Here is a 24,761-nt window from a genome sequence, read left to right on the forward strand (position 1 = left end):
ATTTGCTTTGAGTATTTGCTAATAATCTTAGGGCATGATTAGGTAAATGGCTACAGTCAAGGAGGCCATGTATAAAAAATAGCAAGTCAGATTATAATTCCCTGGTGTAATCTTGAGTGTTTTTTAAATTAATTTTTATTACCTTTTTTCCCCCTTGTTCACTCTTTTAAGAAGATGATAAAGTAGTAAAATAGTCTTTTGGCTATTTTAGGAAGAAGGCTGGAATCTGGATTATTTCTGAACCTAATTATAGCCCATAAAAAGTTGACATTTAGTATTTTTTATAAACCGATTAGTAATTATGAGAAATATATATGCAAGTGTGTGTGTTACTTAAGGTAATACAGAGGGCTGATGTTTTATTATTATTACTAATTAGCATTAATCTGATTAATGCTAATATTTACTATTGGCTGTTTTCTTAGTCTAGACTTGGTTGAATTAATTTACTGTACTCATTTCTTTCCCTTTTTAATGTGCAAGTGCATTGGTAAAAATTATATTACAAATTAGTTTAAATATTTAGAAAATGAAAGTGGTCATCTTTAGACACACAAATGATTTTTCTCAGTATCTGCTAAAATATTTAGGGTTCTATATTCTATCTGTGTTCTTTAGGGAAAGACTTACAGCAGAGGATTACTGAAGAGTTTAACTTCAGTTTTTCAATTTCTGGATAACATAGATACTACTAAGGTCTCTAGCACCTGGAGATATTTTTAGAAAAGATTAGCAAATTAGTACTAGCCCTGAGGCTGAAAGAATTTATGCTAGAGTTTAAGAAATTGGAAAATAAAGCCACTCTATTTTTACATTATATTTTTAATATAATAACAAAGCCTGTTTCTGTATTATTTAGGGGAATCACATATATTAGGTATTGAAAAACTTTAGAGATATATTTTAACTTCTATACAAGGCTATTTTCCTTACAGATGGTAGAAATCCTATTCCATTATACAGATCGAGCTCTGAAAAAGTGCCCAGACCAGGGAAAAATCCAAGTGATGGAGCAGCATTTTCAGGTACACCTTTGCATGTGCTTCTAATAGCCATTGGTATGAATAGTTCTAACATTGCTCTTTCCTATTACTTGAGAATGGAACTTTCATGGTTTGTTTAAACAATTTTCAGTATTTAAAGCTTTATTTCAGAGCTTGTGGAGCATTCTATATGATTACATTTTGAAGTAACAGATCACATGGGAACAGATGAGTAAGATGTTGGGAAGTGTTGGTGGTTAGCTACTCAGTGCTGTGTGGAAGGAAAGGCTGTATGTATGAGGGTATACCTGTGAATTGACACCTTGCTAATGACTAACTTTAATTAATGTTAACAAGGCTAGTTGAAGAAAAGGTAGACTACCAAGTTTTAAATTTAGTTCTCCTAGGAGTACCTGTGACTCAATAACAGATTAGTTACCAAAAAAAATATGATCTCTACAATACATGAATGAATGGGAGGCTGATACGCAATCGAGCTAAGTACTGCTCTAATTGCCACCATAGCTCCCTAGAATAAACTGCCTTTTGATGACCGGGACGAACTGAGTGAAATCGTAACGGACAGATACGGGGCAGACAGTTTAAATATATATATGCGAATGAAAGATCTTTAGTTTTTCTTGGAATTCAGTGCAAATTGAAGTTAAGGAACAATTTAAGACCTGTACAATTTTTATTATGCAAATTTTACTGTTTGTGGTGCTTTCCAGTTATATTTTGTTGTAAATCTGTGTATCCTCCATTCCTAGAGCTCCCCCACCTCCCCTACCTCCTCTTTTAATAAATGTTGCAGGATCTAATACAAGGGGTCAGCAAACATTTTCTAAGAAGAGCCAGATGGGAAAATTTAGGGCATGTATTATCTCTCACATATTCTTCTTTTTTTAAGACAACCCTTAAATATGTAAAAACCACTTTTAGCTCTCTGGGCAGTTCAGAAACAGGCTGTGGCAGGATTTGGCCCATGGGCTAAATATGCAGCCCCTGGTCTAACATGTTCTAGACACTGGGCCATAGTGAGTAAAATATCCTTGATATCTTAAAGTTTGCAGCCTAGTCAAAATAATGTTTCTTGTATATGTTAACAGAAATATTTAGAAGAAATCTAGGGGTTTTGAAGTTCTAGAGTGGGCACAGTTCATATCTTTTCACATCTCATAACTTTGGGAGATCAGTACAGATACAGCAGTTAACATTTGGAGGGTGTCAGAAGAAGGTTTGGTTTCCTGAACCGTTCCTCTTTAATGCCACAGTAGGGATTTCTGGCAGAGGAACTTTTATTACTGTTTGTCTGGAGGTTCATTATATTTATCAGTAAAGAAGAGAAATAAGCCCAGATAAAATTATAAAAATAGATAATTTAGGAGGAAAACATAGGTAGAAGGAAAGCATTTGGGAACAAAACTGTTTGAGAACAATACCCTGTATATAAATAATTTTGTATACCAATGCAGTATACATAGTAAAGAAAACTATTTTAAAGAGAATATCTATTACTGAGAGGTGGTAGAGATGGTATTCATAAAAAATACTCTGGCCGTTGGAGGTTATACTTTATTGAAAAGAAACGTTTAACAGGGACTGCTAGAAGGGGCATGTGTGTGTGTGAATATAGAAACCACCATGCTGGAGAGAAGAGCATAGTAGAGAGCTATAAAAGAAGAAAAGGACAAAAGTGATATTTTGATGGTGAAATAGGAAAGAATCTCAGCATGACAGGGAGCGTACATGATGGTTTTTAATACAAATTACAAAATTTACAGAGAATCAAACTGTAGTAGAACATATTCTTTAACCATCTAGATCTCTGTGGAAAGTTTTATTCTGCTAAAAGAGTATCTGATAAAATTTTTGATTTATTAATAATTGAGTATCATGAAAAGTAAAGGAAACAATAATGGGAACCATTATTGGATTTACTTTGCCATTGATTGGGGAAGTAGAAGGGATCGACTCTTGAGAGAAATGATCACTTTATTTCAAAAATTGTAATAATGATGAAAAATACACTGACCGTGAATTTTGTATTTTATAAAGCAAATACATCAGAAAAGATGTGGACATAGTCTCTAATACATATTAACTCATTTAATTTTTATCATAACTCTGTAAGGTAGGTACTGATATTGTTACAGGCTCCAAAAAAACTAATGGATTTACAAAGAACAGGAAATTCTTAAATTTTGACATAGTAGCCACAAATAATCTAAAAAGAAAGGAAACAGGCAAGTTGAGAGAAGTATCTGCTGATAAAGTACAGAACAGCTACAAAAGATGGAGAGAGGCAGACAACTGAAGATATGTGCCAAAAGCATCATGAAGACTGTTAGAAAGGAGAATGGTACAATTCAGATTGTGCCTACCAAAATGCTAAGGGATTTTGACAGATTCACTGGGTATATACTATGTGCCAAGTAATATGTAGAGGATGTGACATTCATTTTATTTAATTCTCACAAGAACCCAATGAAGTAGATACTGTTTTAATCCCCATTTTAGAAATGAGGAAATTTAGGTCGAGAGCGGTAAAGTGACTTCCCAAGATAATATTGATGGTAAGTGGTGGGGCCAGGACTGAAATCCAGGTCTTTCTGACTTCAAAGCCCAGCCCTTAACTAACCACTCTGTACTATACTGTTATTTTCAGACAAGTACAAGGAAAGGATGGGTGACAAGGGGTGATGTTAATAGGTGATCAAGATTGACAATTACAGCAAACATCTAAGCCATTTAATGCTTATTGTGTGGCAGGCACTGTTATAAATCCTTTATACATATTAACTCATTTAATTTTTATCATAACTCTGTAAGGTGGGTACTGATATTATTCCCCTTTGTAAGTGAGACTGAGGCACAGAGAGGTTAAATAACCTGTTTCAGGTTACATTACTAGTAAGTGATAGAGCTGCGATTACAGTCCAGGTAGTTGGGCTTCAGGATCCACATCTGGACTGTTCACTCTGTTATAGGACACCATTTCTTACTTTGCTTTCATTTTCATGAGCACAGAGAATGGTCTTTAAAGTAGAAAAGCCCAGATAAATATATTTACAAAAATAGCTGAAGCCCAGCATATGTGACATATAGTTAGTTACATTATGATTGTTCAAATCTCAAGACCTTTTGAATTATAACCCAGGACACTGTTTGAACAATCTGAACCATAGTTAATAATTTGTAAGTAACTGGATCAATTTGCAATTCTCAATTAAGCATGGATACCTAAACCGAGGAGACACAATTTATTTCACTCAGGAGGACTATTTTCTTCTGGAAAAGGTACTCTTCAGCCCATTAGGATGTGTGAAGTACCTGCTCCGTTGGCCACAAATCTATCATTTTAAGTGTTTACTCTTAAATATTTAATCATAAAATAATTACAGTTTGACTCTAAAAGCATTTTTTTTTTGAAAGAAGAGTGAACTTCAGGAACTATCTACTGATAACCCCAATGTGGTTTGTGAACATTTTTTATGAGTTCACATAAAAACGTCCATGTTAAACTCATAAATTGCCTTTTTGAAAGGACTATGTGGAGAGTATATTCATGGAATGCCTATTCCATAACATCTTGATTTCATTAAGAGCATTTGTCTGAATTTTCTTTTATCCTCATGGCTGAAATAGATGAGTAAATAGTAAATAGATTAGTAAATAATAAATAGTTTTGCAGCTAAACATCCCTACCCAAAGAGTAGTCTTTGGTGGTTTAGTAGTAGTTACATCTTAGGAGTCTTTTATGCCCAAGTTTTTATCTTTGATTTGGATGAAGATTTAGTGAGTGGCTTGTTAAATTTAGTTGGCACCAAGAATCAGGGGCCAGAATGATCTTGACAAAGTGCAATCAAAATCATTATGAGATGAAATTTAACAGGGGTAAACATCAAGACTTCATTAGATTCAAATAATTAAATTGCATGAGTACTGGATTGGGAAAATCTAGCTGGACAGGATTTCAGTTAACACAAATTTAGTATGAGCCAATAGTGTGTTATTAAGGCCCAGATAGAGGAAAGTAATAGAACTCTTGGGCTACTTGTTAGAAATAAAACCTCTAACATATTTTATAGACTGTTGACAGACTAAGCTATATCCCACACTGGGATGGTGGGAAGTTTTAAAAACAACAGTTAAAAAAAATACTGGATTGTTTAATCTGAGGAGAAAATAAGTGGAGATATGCTGCCTTCAGATGATGAAGGGCTGTCACACGGAATTTACTGTATTGCTGCAGAGGGCAGGCTAGTGGAAATTCTGAGGTGTATTTCAGTTTAAAATGATGCTGTGCTGATATAAGTGCTCTTGGATATATGCTATTGAATGTATTGAAATAAAAGGAGGTTGTCACACTGACCAGGAGTGTTTTTAAAAGACTTTCTTTGCTGAGTGGGAAGATTTGAGATTCTGTATCAATATCAAGAAACTATCATGAGAAACAGGTAACCTCTAATCCAATTAAGACTGGTTTCTATCTTAGTCAAAATACTGAGAATTTGTATTTTACCAGCAGGTGGCACTCATGCCTGCTGCCGCAGTTTTAATCTTCACCTTTGAGAAGGGGACTCACTTTTCATTAGAGTTAGAATATATAATGCCACCCAATATTTCTGCTTTCCTCTAAAGATAAATCAATATTTTTTCCTGTCTTAATTGTAGAGAATAACTTTTGGATCTTGTGATGTTTTTGACAGGCTGTGGCTTTTACTTATCTGAGAAAGATTTGAACCCATAATTATATTTATTTATATAATAACTATTAGGATTGAAAGGAATTAAGATGTTCTTTGTCTCATACATGCTGAACCTCACTTTTTTTCTGGCCAAGTCTTTCCCATCCCAAAGCAAAGTCAAACAGGAAACAGCCCTGGCCGGGTAGTTCAGTTGGTTAGAGCATCATCCCGATAGGCCAAAGTTGCTGGTTTGATCCCCAGTCAGGGCACAAGAAACAACCAATGAATGCATAAATAAGTGGAACAACAAAGTGATGTTTTTCTCTCTAAAATCAATAATAATAATAATAATAATAATAAAAACAGTAGACATATCCCTTCTTTGTCTAATGCATATCCAATAGCCTTATGCCTCCTGTTTCCTTACAAAGCCTGGCATCTTATAAGAGTTGTCTCCATTTCCTCACCTTCCTCTAATTCCATGCCTGTAAATTCTGTGGACCCTTTCATTCCTCATCTTACCTGGTACTCAGTAGCATTCAACACAGTTAATGACTTCTTGAAACAGTCTGTCCATTGGGCTTTTCTGGTATCATACATTTAAGTTTTTTTCTCTCTCACTGCTTATTGACTTTCTCTGTTCATTCTTTCTCTTCTACTTAACCAGTAAATGTTAGAATTCTTCACAATATTCTTATTTCTTTATCAGTGTTTCTCAGGATGTTGTCTGTGGACCATTTGCTTCAAAATTACTTGAGAAGCAGTTTATGCATTTTGAATTATTTTATATTTCTACAGTCATGTTTGTTTATGAAACAAGGCAGAGGTGTAAATAAATAATCATTAGGCATTTTATTAATATGATTCAGGCTAAAGGGATTTTAAAAATATATTAAGAGTTCATGCCAAAGAGTGAATAGAGACTAAAGCTGATCACAGAGTGAGGCAGAAGGCCTTTGTCTAACTCATGCTTTCCTGAGATGAACTGAAGGGAAAACTGTGTTGGTGTCCAGCACACCACCTTATCCCTGAGGCTTGCAAGAAATGCTGGTTCTGGGAGTTAGGTTTTTCCCAGATTATTTTATCATTGTACCTAAAAAAAAAAAGGAGAAATACATGTATACATATACACATACAGAGAGCTGTCTCTATGCTGGAATACCAGCTGCCTTGTTCTGATAGCCTGTAGAGATGTATGTATGTGTGTATGTAACTATATGTATGTATTATATATGTATCTGTGTTTAGGAGTGTTTATCTGTTTTGGCATATGTATTCTAGACTTTGCTAAAATTTTGAATCATTTTTAAACAATGCAGTTTTGATTGCCTGATTGACTTTTAGACTATAAATGATGAGAATTAATGCCATTGTTCCAGAAAGCAAAGTAATGTATATCTACTATCTCATTTCTTTTCACATGATGCCTATGAAATAGGGAAAGCCAGAGATTATACCTTCAGATGGCAGATGGTAAGATAGTCACAATGCAATAAAATGGTCTATTCAGTCACTCAAACAATTGACAAGCCTAAATTTAGGTTTTCTGTTGTCAGCTTCGTGTTTTATTCACATATCCACATTGCCTTCTTTATTAAGTCTTAAATATACACTAATATCTAGTAAGAGAAATAATTGTCTTTCGCCAATTATAGGGATGTGCATTGAAGAAGAAATTAGAGAAATATTTACTTTTCTTTTTTTTTTTTAAATTCTGGAGACCAAAATTTCAGCCATTTCTCAGGAGCATCATGCAAGCTTTTGAGACTGAGAGGAATATTCTTTTATTTTTTTAATTTTTGACTTTAAAAAAATATTTATTGATTGATTGATAGAGAAAGAGAGAAAGGAAATATTGATTTGTTGTTCCACTTATTTATGCATTCATTGGTTGATTCTTGTATATGCTCTGACTGGGGATTGAACCTGCAACTTTGGTGTATTAGAACAGTGCTCTAACCAGGGCCTGAGAGGAATATTTTTAAAGCAAGCACTGCTTTATGTCTGTGTTGAAAGACTTGAGGCAAATAGCAGCAAGCAGCACACCGCACAGACTGAACTTAAGGGCAGAAGGGCTGGAAATTTGCATGCAGGCTTGATTGCTCAACATCCACGGAGAGGCATGTGTAGAGCTCTAGCTGGATGGAGTAAGGGTTTTGCTTCTCCATTCTCCTTTCTTTTAGGGCTTTTGTGGGAGCAGCCTTCGATATGGGTTAAGGGGGGGGATCATCTGAATTTGGGCACCAGCTGCTCAAGGTGATTGTGCCCTAGTCCTGGCTAGGAATGCCAGCTATCCAGCTCTGATTGCAGATACTATGGGAAGCTGAGTACAGAGTCTCCCTTGTCTCTTCATAATCAGATTCTAGAAAAGAAGGCTTAAAATATGGAAGTAGATTTGGCTTTAATATTTTGTTTATGGTTTTAAATGTTCAAAATTGATAAAGGCCTGGTTTCTTTAAGACGCCAGGTTGAAAGTGTTAATTTGGATAGTTTAGCCTTATTTAAGTGCGTGACCAACAGTTAGGGGCAGGCATGAGGACTATTGTGCATCCTTTTTTAAGTTAAAAATCTTAATTTTAGAGTAAATGTTGATTCAACTGTAAGAAAGAATACAAAGATATCCTATTGTACTCTTAACTTGATATTCCCTAATAGGAGCATCTTGCAAAACTATAGTATAACCACATAACCAGGGTATTGACCAATATAGTAAAGATCTGGAACATTTTCATCACCACATGGATCCCTCATTTTGCCCTTTTATAGCCACACCCACTTTCCCCCTGTCCCCATCCTCTCCTTAGGCCCAGGCAACCACTAATTGTTCTCTATTTCTATCATTTTGTCATTTTCAGAATGTTATGTATATGGAACTTCATATTTCCCCTCTCTTAACTTTCATCATACTTCATTGGTTCTCTTTCTTGTCTTATTACACTGGCTCCAGTATGGCCTCCAGTATGATGTTGAATAGAAATGGTGAGAGTTGACATACTTGTCTCTCCCAGTATTAGTGGGAAAGCATTCTATCTTTGATTTATAAATGTGATGCTCACTGTTGGTTTTCAAAGATGCCTTTATCAGGTTGAGGACTTTTTCTTCTATTCTTAATTTCCTAAGATTTTTTTTTCAGGAGCAAATGCTGTTGGCTTTTGTCAAATTCTTTTTTTATATCTATAGAGATGATCATATTGTTTTTCTTTCTCATTGTTAATATGATGAATTATATTGATTGACTTTTTGAATGTTAAAGCAACCCTGCATTTTGGGATAAACCCACTTGATTATGATGTATTATTTTCTTTTGTGAACATCTGTGTTCATGAGGAATGATCGTCTGTTGTCTTCTTGTAATGTCTTTGTGTGGTTTTGGTATTGGACTAATGTTAGCCTCATATCAGTAGTTATGAATTCTTACCTTCTTTTCAATTTTATGGAAGTTTATATAGAATTGGTATTGTTTCTTCCTTAAATATTTGATAAAATTCACCATTGAAAGTATAAAGGCTTGAGTTTTCTTTGTAGGAAGGTTTTTACTACAAATGCAAGTTCTTTAATATAGTACCTATTTCTTCTTGAGTGAGCTTTGGTATTTTCTATTTTTAAAAAAATTTTGACATTTCATCTAAATTTTCAAATTTATTGGCAAAAAGTTTTTCATGACTTTTTCTTTACCCTTTTTATATCTGAAGAATCTATGTTGATGTCATCTCTGTCATTACGTTGTTAATTTCTGATTTAATTCTGTTGTGTCAGAGAACATACTTTGTATGACTTGAATCTTTTTAGAATATATATTTTTAATTGATTTTAGAGAGAGAGGAAGGTAGAGGAGGGGAGAGAAACATCAATCAGTTGTCTCCCATATGCGCCCCGTCTGTGGATCAAACCCACAAGCTGAACGCACAACCCTTCGGTGCACGGGATGATGCTCAACCAACTGAACCACACCAACCAGGACTAACTTGAATCTTTTTATTTCTTTACTTTTTTATTATTTATTTATTTTTTAATCCTCACCTGAGGATATTTTTTCCAGAGAGAGTGAAGGAAGAAAGAGAGAGGAAAGGGGAGAGAAAGAGAGAGAGAGAGAAAGAAACATCAATGTGAGAGACACATCGATTGGTTGCCTCCCACACATACCCCAACAGGGCGAGGGATTGAGCCTTCAACCAAGGTATGTGCCCTTGGCCAGAATCGAACCCAGGATCTTTCAGTCTGCAGACCAACGCTCTAACCATTGAGCAAGACCGGCTAGGGCTAACTTGAATCTTTTAAAATTTAAAACGTGTTTTATGACTTAAAATATATTATCTGTTTTAGTAAGTGTTCTCTATACTTGAGAAAAATATATATTCTGTTGCTGTTGGATGGATTGTTCTAAAAAATGTCAATTTATAGACTTATTTAAGGCCGTTAATTCACTGTGTACCACTTTCATATGGTCTTTGTATATAATCTTCAATCTTGATTGGTAGTCCATCTCTGAAGAGTTTTAGAGAAAGTTATTTTTTTAAGTGGAAAGAACATCTTATGATATGTGATTACTTTCTGGTTTACTTGTATTGTGATCAAATAATGTTTTGTATACTAATTCTACTTTCTGGAGTTTATTTAGATTTTCTTTGTGGCCCAGTATATGGCCAGTTTTCATCAGTGTTCCAGGAGCACTTGAAATATAGTGCTTTGTGTGTTTTCACAGAAAATAGCTTATCAATCAGGTTTTTAAAATTAATTGTTAGATATTCTAAACCTTTACCCATTTTTATCCACCCAGTTTCTCATGGACTGTGAGAAATAAAGTGTCCTCAATAGTGTTCTGTTTTATGAATATTGGTACTATATAATTTAGTATGTACTATATAGAAATTTGACATATAGAAATAGGAAGTTCATCTTTGTTATGACCTATTTGTTCATTTAATGCCCTTTTAGCCGGAATTCTACTTTATCTGATAGAAAGATAACAATCCCTTTTATTTCTTTGCATGGTATAATTTTGCCTATCATTATATTTTTAGTTTTTCTGGATTACTTTGTATTTATTTCTTGCTTACAACATAGTACCAACACAAGAAATGTCCAAACCTGTAGAGAATTTTTATAAGAGTTTATTTGAACCAAATTGATGACATGCTGGGAAGCAAGATCTCAAGTACTCCAGAGAATGACAGTTTTACAGTTTCTTTATACATTTGTAATTAAGGAGAGAATAAAGAAGATTAAAGTGGGAGAAAGCGGGGGGGGGGGGGGGGGGGGAATATCTCTATGATTGGATTATATGATAGTTAACAAGATTGTGTGCTCCTTTGAGAGTGGTTGTTTCTAAGAGGTTAAAAAAAGAGGCACTCTAAAGTTGTATTAACCCAGTTGCACAAAAATAATGCATAGGGCTTGCTTAGATAAAAGATAAACCTTTTATCAGCTTGGGGCAAGACTATCCAGCATGACTGCCCAGTTAGGAATTTATGATAGGGTCACCCAGTAAGGTTACTTTCAGTTAGATTTATTACAGAGCCTTTTTTTTCCCACAGTAGCAATGAGGGTTTGCTTTTTGAGATTTTAGGTTTTTGCTTTTTCAAATTTCAATCTGAATATCTCAGGTGAGGTAAGCCAAATATTTATATTTATATTTATATTATTTATATTTATATTTATATTTATATTTATATTTATATTTATGTTTATATTATTTATATTTATATTTATTTAAGAACAACTTTTACCACTCGCTCTATTTTTTATTTGTTCATGTACTACTGATATTTAGAAATGTGAATTTAATTCCAATGAATACTTTTGTCATTATAGCATTTTATTGTACCCTTGATTCTCTATTTCCTTGGACATTGTTTCTTGCTTTGATAAAAATTAGCATGTCTCTTTTTCCTCTTTCCTCCTTAACCCCTCCTTTACCACCAGATTTTAACTATTATCTTAGTATATACTTTTATAATGTTAAACATGCTTCTAGTTCCAATTTTAATTGTGAGCTTTAAAGGATATCTTAACTACAGTTTATAGATGAAGCTGGTGAATCTTTCCTGCCTCTCCCATCTCCTTTTTTCTTTCTCCTTCCGGTCTGTCTTAATGTAAATCTTTTCCTCATTGTCAGAGTGTGTCTGTCTTAGGCTTACTTGTGCTATAGTTTCCCTAGTCATTTCTTCGTTGCTGAAGCAGTTTCTTCAAGAAAGAATCATGAAGAACAATATTCTTTGAGTTGTTGCATCTTCTAGCTTTTATATTGAAAAACATTTGGGCTTTCCTTAAGGATCTTGAAAATATTGCTCTATTATCTGGCATTGACTGCTGCTGTGGGGAGATACGAGGCTAGCCAGAACTTCTTTTCTCCCTTTCAAAATGGACTGATCTCTTTTCCTGGCTGTTTCTTAATTTTTGGAATCCAGTAATTTTTCTGCATTGAGTCTCCCCGTGAGTTATTCTAGGCTATTTTTTTTCTGGCATATGATGTTGCTCTTTCAGTACGAAGATTTATGTCTTTTTTTTTTTTTTTTTTTTAATTTTCTTGAAATATCTTGAAAATTCCGTTCTATTGTTTTAGTTTTCCTTCTTATTCAGGAATTCCAGTAACTCATATATTGATGTTTTCTCTTTCTCTTCTTCCCTTCTTCCACCCTCCTCTCTCTGCCTCTCTAATGTCCTCCCTTTTCCTCTCTCCCTCACCGACCCCCCCTCTGTGCACTCACACACACATACTTTACTCACCACTTAATTCTCTGCAGGCTGGATCTCACCCATCATTGTACTTACTATCTAATCAAGAAAATAAAACACTTTCTTACTAAACATACCAATGATATCTTTTTTTAAAAAAATATGTCTATTGATTTCAGAGAGAGGAAGGGAGAGGAAGAGAGAGAGAGAAAAACATCAATGATTGGCTGCCTCCTGCACACCCCCTCCTGGGGATTGAGCCCGAAACCCAGGCATGTGCCCCGAACAGAAATCTAACCTTGATCTCCTGGATCATAGGTTGATGCTCGATCGCTGAACCACAACAGCCAGGCCCTATGATATCTTAATTGCTAAATCCAATAAACACTTTTCATATCTTACTTATCCTCAGTGCTGTTTTAACAGTGATAGTCACTCCTTTTTGAAATTCTGTATCCTGTAGATATCTGTGACTGTGTGTTCTTCTGATTTTCAAACCTCTGTGACTGTTTCTGTTTTGGATTTTCTTTTCATCCTCTGATCATATCATAAATATTGGTTTTCCTTCTGGTTTACTCCATTGTCCACTGATTTTTATCTCTATTTATTGTGGACAATTTTATTTATATGCACTGTTTCCTCTCATAGCTTAGAAATCTATAATTCTAACTGAGATGTTTCAGATTACTATATCCATTCTTATTATTCAACATCTAAATAAAGATGTTCCTCAAATACCATAGCCAAACTACAACTACCTTTTTCCTTCTAACACCTCCTCCTATATTTCTTATCTCATTTTATGGTATCAGTCAACCATCACTTAAGTTAGGAATTTAGGAGTTATTATAGACTTCTCTTTATGCCTCCTAACCCACAGCCAACTTGTCACCAAGCTCTGTAGTTTTATTTTATAAATATTTCTTATTTCTGTTTGCTCTGTTTTGTGCTTGCTATCTCATGGTTTCACTCTCCATTATCCCTGTATCCTTAGTACTTAGTACCAGGCTATGTACTTAATTCCTTATTTTATGTCTTAAATCATTTTAAAATATGCTTTAATAATTTCTACCTCATAATTACATTTGAAGTTTCAGCTGTCTGCTTGTGCTATTTGTAGTTCTGCTGATATTCAGTCATGGTGCATTATTTCATGAGGTGCTTTAAGTTTTTATTTTGAGCACATTTTCAGTGGGGCTTCATCAGTAGGACTTAATTTGCCTTTGTTAAGCACTGTCTTGAGAGAGATTCTGAATTTGCTTCTTTCAGGTGTCCCAGGAGTATCCTTTTTAAGGATCACTTTGTGTTAATTTCCTGTCTTGATTGTCCTATACTAAGGAGATAGTGTAAATTCAAATCTCAAATCCCAAATCCACCTTCCGGAAGGGTCTTGATTGTGGATTCTTTCTTGGAGAGGACAGATTTACCCCCATCGAGTCCAGGCTGAGAGAGAAAACCTTTATTGTCATCTTCCTTTGTCTATAGGCAGATTTCCCCCCTCTAATTTCCTTTCACAAAGGATGCAGCTCCAAGAATCCTGGTTTTAGTCAGATCTTTTCTTTAATTTTTTATGTTGCAAGGTTCTAAGACCTCAGCTTCTTTTTGAAATTAAAACCCAAGCTCTTATGTCACCCCAAAATTTATAGAACAGTCTAAGTTGACAGCTCAGGGCTTACTGCTTGGGTTTTCAGTTCCCTTTTCACTTTTAGATCCTGGTCTTGGGAGCTCAGCTGTATTTTCAACAATATTTATTAAATTTTCCTCAACATTTCTAGGGAGGTTCACCTCCCCACCCAAGTTATCTGGCCCACTGTATTCTCATTCAGGGTTGAAACTTGATAAAGCTTTAACACTTTTCAAATGTATGATTTTAGTTCCTGTTTTTGAAGAATCTAAATAGATTTAAAATGTAGCCATGAAGAATATTGATAGGAAGCAGATAGGTAGGTCAGGAATAGTCCTATGATCCTTTCAGGGTTGTAGGTCCTTAATCAGATATTTCTCTCTCTCAGATAATAAGTGTTCCTCAGTTTTGTTCTTTTTGTCAAACAAGTACTAGCATGTAGTATTTTCTTCACATAGCACCTTCTCCCTCCTGATGGGATTTTTTTCTGCTAATAGCCCAGGCCTTCTAGGATTTTTTAAAAAGGAAATAATTTCTCTGCAGCCAGCAGAAAATGAAAGAGTACTGCTGAACCCTGATGCTCGGTTATGTGACAGTTTTTAGTCATAATAAGCTGTGTCTCCCTCAAACTGTTTCTCCTAAAAAAGGACAAAATTTTGGATGGCCAGTCGCTTGATGTGAATCTGTACATGATGAATCTAAAGCAATCAAAATATTAGGAAACTCAGAAGTTAAGTCAATAGCTGATTTGGAGGATTGTGACAAAATATGGACAACCTTCATCACCTGAGCCACCAACAGGACCAATTATATCCTATTATAATTGATGTGTTTTATTTTGGGGTTTTTTCTTTGCAATTTCCTTTTACAAAGTTGTGAGATAAATACATATTTTTTTACCTAATGTTTATCATAAGGTTATTGTAAACTCTTTATAAACTTTTATATCTATATAATATTTTATTTATAGCAAATTTACTGAACTCTTTTCCCATGTAGTATATTTAATTCTAATTTCTTCCTCCTGCCTCTCCCTTCACCTGCTTTGTACAGAAATGAATACCTTGCATTATAAAATTTTTTCCTTGAAAGTATTAGGGTGAATTTCCAGATAGAATTACTGTGTAAAAATGTTTTCACATTTTTAAGACTTTTGACACATAGTGCCATATTGTTTACCAAAAACATGGTATAAAGTTATATTCTCCCAGCAGTCTTAAACAGACCACTTTCATTTTATGTTGTGTCTAACCAGTTAGCCATTGGACAAAGATATGATGCTGATGCTTTCTTTATGGTTTCTCTACAGGATATGGTGCCTGTCATAGTTGATTACTGCCTTCTGCTACAGCGAAAGTGAGTATACATTGCCTGTCAGATTCAATTATTTTGAACTCAGGTTGCTTCTTGCTTGTATTATAATTTACTGCTATGAATTGTGTGCATTTGACTGGATAGGTTTTTTTAAAAAAAATGTATGGAAATTTGAGTCTTTTACAATTTGACGTCCATTTACCTAATAAAATTAACTTTTCCAAAATAGATGCTGTGGGTGTATCAGCAGTGTGTTTGTGTGGCGGGATAGTAGAGGTGAAGAACATAGCTAACACAAGAGCAATACTAAAAGATCTTAAAAGTAAAAGTGTATGATTCATGTACTGTATATATACTTTTTTATGAACCGTCACTAAAACAAAGAATTTCAAACCACCCAAAAAAGGGCAAGATTTGTTGTGCTTCTGCACTGTTGATTTATAGAACCTTTTTGTTTAAAAGAAATCAGTGTAAATACACTCTTGATTAGGCTTTGTTGGTTTTAGTAGTAACTATGTAAATTAACCAACCTATACTGGTTCACAAATTTTTCACACTTTCAATAACAGTTAACTCCCTACATGCCAGGTATTGTAACTAAGCCCTTTACATTAATTTATATAATTTTTATAACAACTTATATAATTTTTGGAACCAGTGAGGTAAGTATTATTATCTTCAAAGCTCACTGACCCTTCTTTTGAGGAGCAAAGGTGGAATTTTAATACAGGCAATCTAACTCATGGACTCTTGTTCTTTTGTTCTTTTTTTTAAAATCTTAACCCAAGGATATGTTTTTGTTGTTTTTTCAATTGATTTTAAAGAGAAAAAGAGAGAGAGGGAGAGAGAGGAATTGAGAGATAGAGACATCGATGTGAGAAAGAAACATCAATTGGTTGCCTCCTGCATGTGCCCCAACTGGAGATGGAACCCGAAACCTGGATATGTGCTCTGACTGGGAATTGAACTTGCAATTCTTTAGTGCACAGGACGATGCTTCAGCCAACTGAGATGGACTGGCCAGGGCTGACTCTTGTTCTTAACCATTAGCTTGTACCACTTTATGAGTGATAGAGAACAAATGTGAGGACCTAATGCAGACACTCTTGAAAGTATAATATTGGCTTGACTCACGAATTTATATATATTCAGGTATCCTGAATCATAAAAGGTCGAATCATACTTTGAAAGTATCGGTGAAGCTTATCAAGAGGGCCATTACTTGCTGTGAGATGTCTTGAGTCGCAAAGACCTATACAATCTGCTTCCTCAGGGCTAAAATTTATTCCAGTGTTTTAGCTATAGTGTTATATGTAATTATCCATTGAAATATGCTGTATTCACAGTAGGGATGTTATTGAGAACATTGTTTTATGTTACACATTATCTTCTTTATGTGGGCCTAAGGGAAAAATTTCCCTCAAGTGTTAGTACCAGAAATACTTTCACATCTTCTGAACAGCTAGTTCACTTTTACCTGATGGACAGTGAATTGCGTAGCTGATTATTGTTTCCTAGAAAGCTAAAGCCATGGTATACTAAGCTCTTCCTAGCTTTTCTTTACTTAGTTTTCTCTTTACCCCACTTTTCACACTCACTTCCTTGATATTTATCTTGTATTTTTTAAAGCAGCCTCAATAATTATGGATCAGTTTCACGTATTTCATTTCATTTAATCCTGATAATTACAATGTAAGAGAGGTAATTTTATCTTCATTTTTAAGTGAGGAAATTGATACTCATACTAATAAGTACTTTATCAACCCAAATCTTTCAATTGAGATAATTATAAATGAGATAAAAATAAAGTATCTAAAAGAATAAATTTTGTTCAGAGCAAAAAGGCGTATCTTTATAAAATAGATTATATCTACCTAGAACAGTACCTAGTACAAAGTAGCTATTAGTACCTGATGGCTGAATTAATGAAATAATTCTGCCTCCTGATTTGCCAGGTGACTTGTGATCATTATCTTGAATATATTAATATTATCTCAGTGACATAAAGTTGAAATGGCACTAGCAGTTGTAAAACGAAGGGTTATATAGGGAAAAAGAAAAAAAAAGAGTTTTCTTTTAGAATTATTTTGTGTTATTCCCAAAAATGTTCTTATAAAAATGTAGCTTCATTTCAGTGTGGTATCTTCCTCCCTAAACTGGACACTTTCTACCATCTTCTTTGACATTTCCCCCCAGTTTTATTGAGAAATAATTGACATATAACACTGTATAAGTTTAAGGCATACAGCAAGATGGGTTGATTTATATATATATTGTGAATTGATTGCCACAATAGGTGCAGCTAATATCCATCATATCAGATAGATACAGTAAAAAAAAGAAAAAATGATAAAATTTTCTCCTTGTAAAAAGAACTCTTAGGATTTACTCTATTAACAACTTTCTTTTATGTCATACAGCAGTATTAGCTACTGTCATAATGTTATACATTACATCCCTAGTACTTATTTATCTGGAAGTTTGTATCTTTTGACTACCTTCTTCTAGTTCCCCCTTCCCTCACCCTCCACCTTTGGTAACCACAAGCCTGATCTCTCTTTCTAGGAGTTTGTTTTTTTAGTTTTTCTAAGATTCCACATATAAGTGAGATCATACAGTATTTATCTTTTTCTGTCTGATTTATTTCACTTAGCACAATGCCTTCGAGGTCCACCCATGTTGTTGCAAATGGTAGAATTTCCTCATTTTTTATATACCAATATATGTACATACATATATGTGCTACAACTTTATTATCCATTCATCCATCGATGGACACTTAAGTTGTGTCCATGTCTTGGCTATTGTGAATAATGCTGCTGTGAACATGGGGGTGCAGAAGATCCTTTCAGTTTCTGTGGTATCAGTTGTAATGTCTCCTTTTTCCTTTATAATTTTGTTAATTTAGGCTCTCTTTTTTCCTTGGTTTGTCTAGCTAAGGGTTTGTCAATTTTGTGTATCTTCATAAGACCAACTCTTAGTTTGGTTAATCTTTTCTATTGTTTTCTGTTTCCTGTTTTGTTAATATTTTCTGTAAACTTGATTATTTCCTTTTTGTTCCTGCTAATTTGGGGCTCAGCTTGTTCTTTTTCTACTTCCTTAAGAAGTAGAGTTAGGTTGTTTATTTAGGAACTTTCTTCTTAATGTAGGTGTTTATTGCTGTGAACTTTGCTCTTAGAACTGCTTTTGCTGCACCCCACTGGTATTGATTGTTGTTTTTGCTTGCTTTTGTCTCAAGAAAATTTGTATTTCCCCTTTCATTTCTTTTTTGGTTGTTCAGGAGAGTGTTGTTTAATTTCCATGTGTTTATGAATTTCTTAATATTCCTTTTGTTATTGATTTCTGGTTTTGTTCAATTGTAGTCAAGGAAGATACTTGGTATGATTTCAGTTTTCTTGAATTTGCTAAAGACTTGTTTTGTGGCCTAACATATGGTCTATCCTAGAAAATATTCCATGTGCACTTGAGAAGAATCTGTTCTCTGCTATTGTTGGATAGAATGTTCTGTATATGTCTGTTAGGTACATTTGATCTATAGTGTTGCTCAAATCTGCTGTTTAATTATTGATTCTCTGTCTGGATGATCTATTCATTGTTGAGAATGGGCTATTAAAGTGACCAACTATTACTGCATTACTGCTTATTTCTCCTTTTAGCTCTATTAGTTTTTGCTTTATATATTTAGGTACTCTAATGTTGGGTACGTGAATATTTATAATTATTATATCTTCTTGGTGGATTGACCCCTTTATTATTATATAATGACTTTTTTTTTCTTTAAAGTCTATTTTGCGGAGTGGATGTCCTATTATACTGGCTATAGGGAGGCTGAGCTAGAAGTGATAAACAGCAGTTGTGAAGTTAGCCCTTCCTGTAAAGAAAGTCAGCACCCAGGAGTATAATGCCTAAATATAGAAAGAAACACAAGAGCTAAAACCCTTTTTGTATGTCCTTCCTTCTCCCTCCTTCCCTGATGCTCTAATAAATATCCTCCCAGGATGATGAGAAAATGTCTTAGAATTTTGTTTTATTTTTATTTTAAGCTAGAAATGCAGTTAGGAGTTGCTGAGTTTTCATTTTTTTGCTTCTTTATTACAGCCTCTGACTGGTTAAGAAAGAAACATAGACTTTTGCCATTAATCTCACCAGCATTGCATGCTGCTATGTGTCACAGGAGTGCCATGTTTGTCAACTTTTAGGCTTTGTTTACTGAATTTTTAGCTCTTTAATTCTCCTCCCCAGGGCTTTTGTGCTGAACTAAAATATATAATTATCTTCCCTAGCATGTTGTTTTTAACAACACGGTACAGAGTGCAAGCACTAGCAAATATGACATTTTCTTTAAATTCATTAGAGTTACTTTGTTACTCTCACTTTGTTTCTTACAGTAAAGCTTCATTAATCTCAGTTTCTTTTACTTGGCTGGCAATTGATAATCACAAAATTGTGGTGGATTATTGATTAAAATGAAACTAACATGAAAAATACTCTGATAAATATGAAGCAAAAGGGGAAAATGATCCAAAAATTACATTTGTGGATATGAGAAAAAATAAATGGATATGGATTTTCCCCCTAGGATATTGTAGATACTATTTATTGAAAAGTGACATGTGGCTCTGATGAGGTGCAGCCAGTCTGGTTATTGTCTGTCTCCTTCCAGGACTTCAAGTGAGACAAGACCCTATCCTACCCCTTTCAGAACCTTTCTTGACCTTTTGTGGAACTTGTCATGAAAGGCCACACCTGTGGATGGACTATTTACCACTTTTCACAGTTGACGTGTTACACATATAAAGAGATTACATTTAGTAAAAAATAAATAAAGAATACGAACAGGTACATAGAATTAGCACAGTTTTTGTATTAAAAAAAAGAATGAATTAGTGAATGATTCACAGCAATACAATTCATAAATAAAAACTTGGAAAACATTTAATTTTTCCAGTCATCAGAGAATGAAAAACAGTGATGTTGTTTAATGTATACTTATGAAATTATCGGGGGGGAGATAAACAATTGTCTGGTGAAACTAGTATTATTATATGTTGCTGGTGGCAGTGGAAACGGGTACTGCAGTGCTTTTTGTTTGTTTTTTGTTTTTATTTTTGTTTAAAATATTACAGATGTCCCATTTTCTCCCCAATGACCCATTCCACCCCATCCCCTCCCTCTCCCCAGCCCCTCTCCCCACCATTGTCCATGTCCTTGGGTTGTGCATATATGCCTATAAATTCTTTGGTTAATCTCTCCCCTTCCACCCTCCCACCCTCCTCCATCCCTCTGACATTCTGTCAGTCTGATCTATGTTTCCATGTCCTTGAATCTATTCTGTTCATCAGTTTATTAAGTTCTTTAGATTCCACATATAAGTGAGATCATGTGATGTCTGTCTTTCTCTGCCTGGCTTATTTCACTTAGCCTAATATTCTCCAGGTCCATCCATACTGTCCCAAATGGTATGAGATCCTTCTTCTTTACAGCTGCATAGTATTCCATAGTGTAAATGTCCCACAGCTTTTTTATCCACTCATCTACTGATGGGCACTTGGGCTGTTTCCAGATCTTAGCTATTGTAAATAGTGCTGCTATGAACATAGGGGTGCATATATTCTTTCTGATTAGTGTTTCAGGATTCTTAGGATATATTCCTAGAAGTGGGATCAAAAAGACAGCTCCATTTTTAATGTTTTGAGGAACCTCCATACTGTTTTCCATAGTGGTTGTACCAGTCTGCATGCTTTTTGAAGATAATTTACATTTCAAGTGCCACAAAATTTTTTTCATATCTTTTAACGTAAGATAAATTTCTAGAAGTAGCATGACTAAGGAATTAAGCTCCCCAAATGGGAAAGTCTGTATATGTAGATGGTCATTATGGCATCACTCATAGTATTGAAATACTGAAAGTAAGTGATAAAGCCATCGATACAGGAACAGTTAAGGAAATTCTGCTATTTCAGCATATTGAACCATTGTGATTTACACAGGATGGGCATTTCAAAAGTAGGTAGCAACTTAGAATAATGCTTATATAATGTTACATGAAAACAGAATTTAAAAAAAAAGAAAACAGGCCATGGCCTGTGTGGTTAAGTGGCTAGAGCATCGGCCCTTGTGCTGAACTGTCACAGGTTTGATTCCTGGTCAAGGGCACATTACTGGTCTTGGGTTTACTCCCTGCCCCAGTCAAGGCACATGTGGGAGGCAGCCAGTCGATGTGTCTCTCTCACGTTGATGTTTTTCTCTCTCTCTCCCTCCCTCCCTTCCTCCCTCCCTCCTTCCTTCCTTTTCATTCTCTCTGAAAAAACAATGGGAAAAAAATATATCCTTAGGTGAGGATTAACAAAAAAACAAAAAAAAACAGAATTTAGAGTTATATCTATGAAGAATATAACTAAAAGTATAAATGGACTGTGCAGAAAAAAATATGAATGAGTGGATAAAATATAATTATTGAGTATGGTGGCATTTAGGTAATTTTTAAAATGTGTTTCTGCAATAAAATTGTTTTCAGACATATTTTAAAAATATTGAACATTTTCTTCTATCAATCATCACTGCCTAAACCCTCTGGGAAGCAAATGGTAAGAACCAGATAAAGAAGCAAGATGCCTCTGAAGATCAGCTAGGAATATTTAGGTACCAGGAAAGAGGAAGAGATAACTTGGGGATAGTCTTTTTTGGGATTTTTTTCCTGCTTTATCATGTTCATCACACTATCCGCTCCCATGTGTGTTGTTTCCGAAGCAGTGTGCCATAACAGACTCAGACAGGATTTAGGCGGGAAGGCCGAATCCCAATTCTGACTCTCTCACTTGTTAGCTATGTGACTTTCAGCAAATTATTTAACTTACTCAGCTTTTCTTATTTGTAGAAGAAGTATTGGGAAAATTAAGATAGTGGATATGTATATATGTATATATATATGTATGTAAAGGTTTTTCATAATATAAAATTCTGTGCAAATAGTGTTACTGTTTTTAATAAACTTGTAAATTGAAACAGAAAAAAGATGATATACTTAGCACACTGAATTTCAGGGATGTTTGGAATGTTCCTAAAAGCTTTTTTTTGTTTCTGTTATAGAGATCTTTTATTCAGCCAGATGTATGACAAATTAAGTGAGAATTCAGTGGCCAAAGGAGTGTTTTTGGAGTGCCTTGAGCCATATATTTTAAGTGATAAATTGGTGGGGATCACACCCCAGGTAATGAAAGACTTAATTGTTCATTTCCAAGATAAAAAATTAATGGAAAATGTGGAAGCTCTCATTGTACATATGGATATCACCAGCTTAGATATTCAGCAGGTAAGTTTATAGACAGCCTACTAACTTACAGAATAATCATTCCTTTGTTGATTGTACAGGGTGAAGCAAAAGTAGGTCAAATTGTATGAACCAAGCAACTTTTCCTTTTTTACAGGTAGTTCTCATGTGTTGGGAAAATCGTCTATATGATGCTATGATCTATGTTTACAACAGAGGCATGAATGAATTTATTAGTCCAATGGAGGTAAGATACTTCCTGTCTTAGACACATATTTAATATTGTCTTTTAATGTGTGTGTTTTTTAATTCTCTGCTATGAATAGTTTCTGTTCTCAAGCATTTTTAAAATTTCTTTTAGATTTATTAGGCTTGTACCCATTTTGGAATTTATTAAGTAGTCTTTAATTTCATATTTTCTGCCATTGCTTTTTTTTTTTTTTTTAATATATCTTTATTGATTTCAGAGAGAGGACAGGAGAGGGAGAGAGAGAGATAGAAACATCAATGATGAGAGAGTCGTTGATCGAGCCCGCAACCCGGGCATGTGCCCTGACAGGGAATCGAATCCCGATCACCTGGATCCTAGGTCGACGCTCAACCGCTGAGCCACGCCCGGCCGGGCTGCCATTGCTTTTTTATAGCTGCATAAATAGGTTTTTAAATCCCAGGGAACAATATATAAAATTTAAAGTAATGCATGCCTGTTAGACTTCAAGTTTTTTTCTGAAGAATTTTTGATATTATAATAGCCTTTCCAAAAGGTATACAAAATTTATTGTAATTACTGTATGTAGTAAATGTACTATTGAGTAATACTATTTGTAAATATATTCTGCTGGGGGAAGGTCCTGAAAATGTTGGGAGGTTGATATTTGTTAATTGCTGATTTGTTGCTTTTCCAAGTTCAGAATTTTATAGTATTCATTATGTAAGAATAATTTCTTATTCTCCTTACCATTAGAAAAGAGCATCTAAAGAGCATTTTAAAAAAGAAAAAAATCCCATATCCACCTTCTTATTTGCCTTATATTTGAAGACAGAATTGTGGATAATGCAGTGTGCCCTGCCAGCCCATTGCTTTATTACAGTGACTGCTGAAGGCATCCAGTCAACTTTTTTTCATATTTATTGGCCATTCAAAACTATCTTCAGTATTAAGTCAGCAGTAATTCCATGATATTTCAGTCCTCTCTAAACACATTTAGCTTTGGTACATGAGTAACCCTCTAATTCCTAACTCCTTCAATTTTTGATACACCTCTTTTCTTGGTCAGTTTACAAAATGAGAGTCACAATTTACAAAACAGGTTCCCCTACTTTTGACCCTGATCGTCAGTGTGTCGAGTAAGTATTCTTTACGCTCGAACACCTATCAACTGCTTCCTCACCCAGGTGCTGTAGAAATGTCCTCTGTCCCACTACTAAACCACATTAGGAAGAATTAATGCAATTCCTACTTTCTCTCAAATAATTCCTTAAAGCAGATTCTAATTTGATGCATTCTGTGCTGATAAAAATGATTGCTGGTATTTTGTTATTGTTGCTTTTGAAGTTTTTGTTTTGTGTATTTTATTCTTGAAAATCTGGTTTGCATTTATACCTATACATCTCAGATGGAACACTGAGGTTGCCTTGTTTTGTGTTAAGAGCAGATTTCAAGTTTAATGATTATCAGCAGGAGCTTAGTACTTGTTATTAAATAGTCATTTGGAGATTTTAGCAGTGAGAGGTTAGATGCATTCTATGATTTCTCTTTTATAATTCTCTGCCTATAAGGAAATCTCTTTCCAGTGTTTAAAGTTTAGTTATTTTAGTACTTAAAGAGGTCTAAATGAAGGGGAGGTGTCCTGCCTTCTAAAATTTTCTAGAATGAAAGACAGAGTCATCACATTTGAGATGACTACCAAAGTCTCTGAAATCTTTTGTTCTAATTTTAGCTGCTTCTGGAGTAAAAGTAATGCCTTGTGTTGAGAGGAAAAACTTCCTCTGTCAGCTCCCCCAATGATAGGGGGAGGGCTTCGAATTTACTAACAGTAGACAGATTAATAGGAGAAAAGACAAGGTTTATTCACTTGTATACTGGGAGTTTACAACAGTGAGTAAACTCACTGAATAGCCCATAGTAAAAGTTTATATACCAGTTTAACAAAACATTCCATAGGGAGGGATTTAGGGCTTTATGGCAAAGTATGGATGGTTTT

At 34.5% G+C, this 24,761-nt stretch overlaps 1 protein-coding gene across 3 annotated transcripts in view; it reads left to right on the top strand.

Annotated features, from left to right (window-relative positions):
- VPS8 (VPS8 subunit of CORVET complex) overlaps positions 1-24,761 on the top strand; it is a 200,586-nt gene that overhangs the window by 59,300 nt on the left and 116,525 nt on the right. For all 3 annotated transcript variants that reach the window (XM_081138242.1, XM_081138241.1, XM_081138243.1), the window contains 4 exons: positions 936-1,025; positions 15,283-15,329; positions 22,377-22,599; positions 22,715-22,804. In XM_081138242.1, coding sequence (XP_080994368.1) covers positions 936-1,025; positions 15,283-15,329; positions 22,377-22,599; positions 22,715-22,804 — 450 coding nt within the window. The remainder of the gene's footprint in view (positions 1-935; positions 1,026-15,282; positions 15,330-22,376; positions 22,600-22,714; positions 22,805-24,761) is intronic.

This window comes from Miniopterus schreibersii, assembly GCF_964146895.1.
Source record: "Miniopterus schreibersii genome assembly, chromosome: 5".
In the NCBI taxonomy this organism is placed as follows: domain Eukaryota; kingdom Metazoa; phylum Chordata; class Mammalia; order Chiroptera; family Miniopteridae; genus Miniopterus; species Miniopterus schreibersii.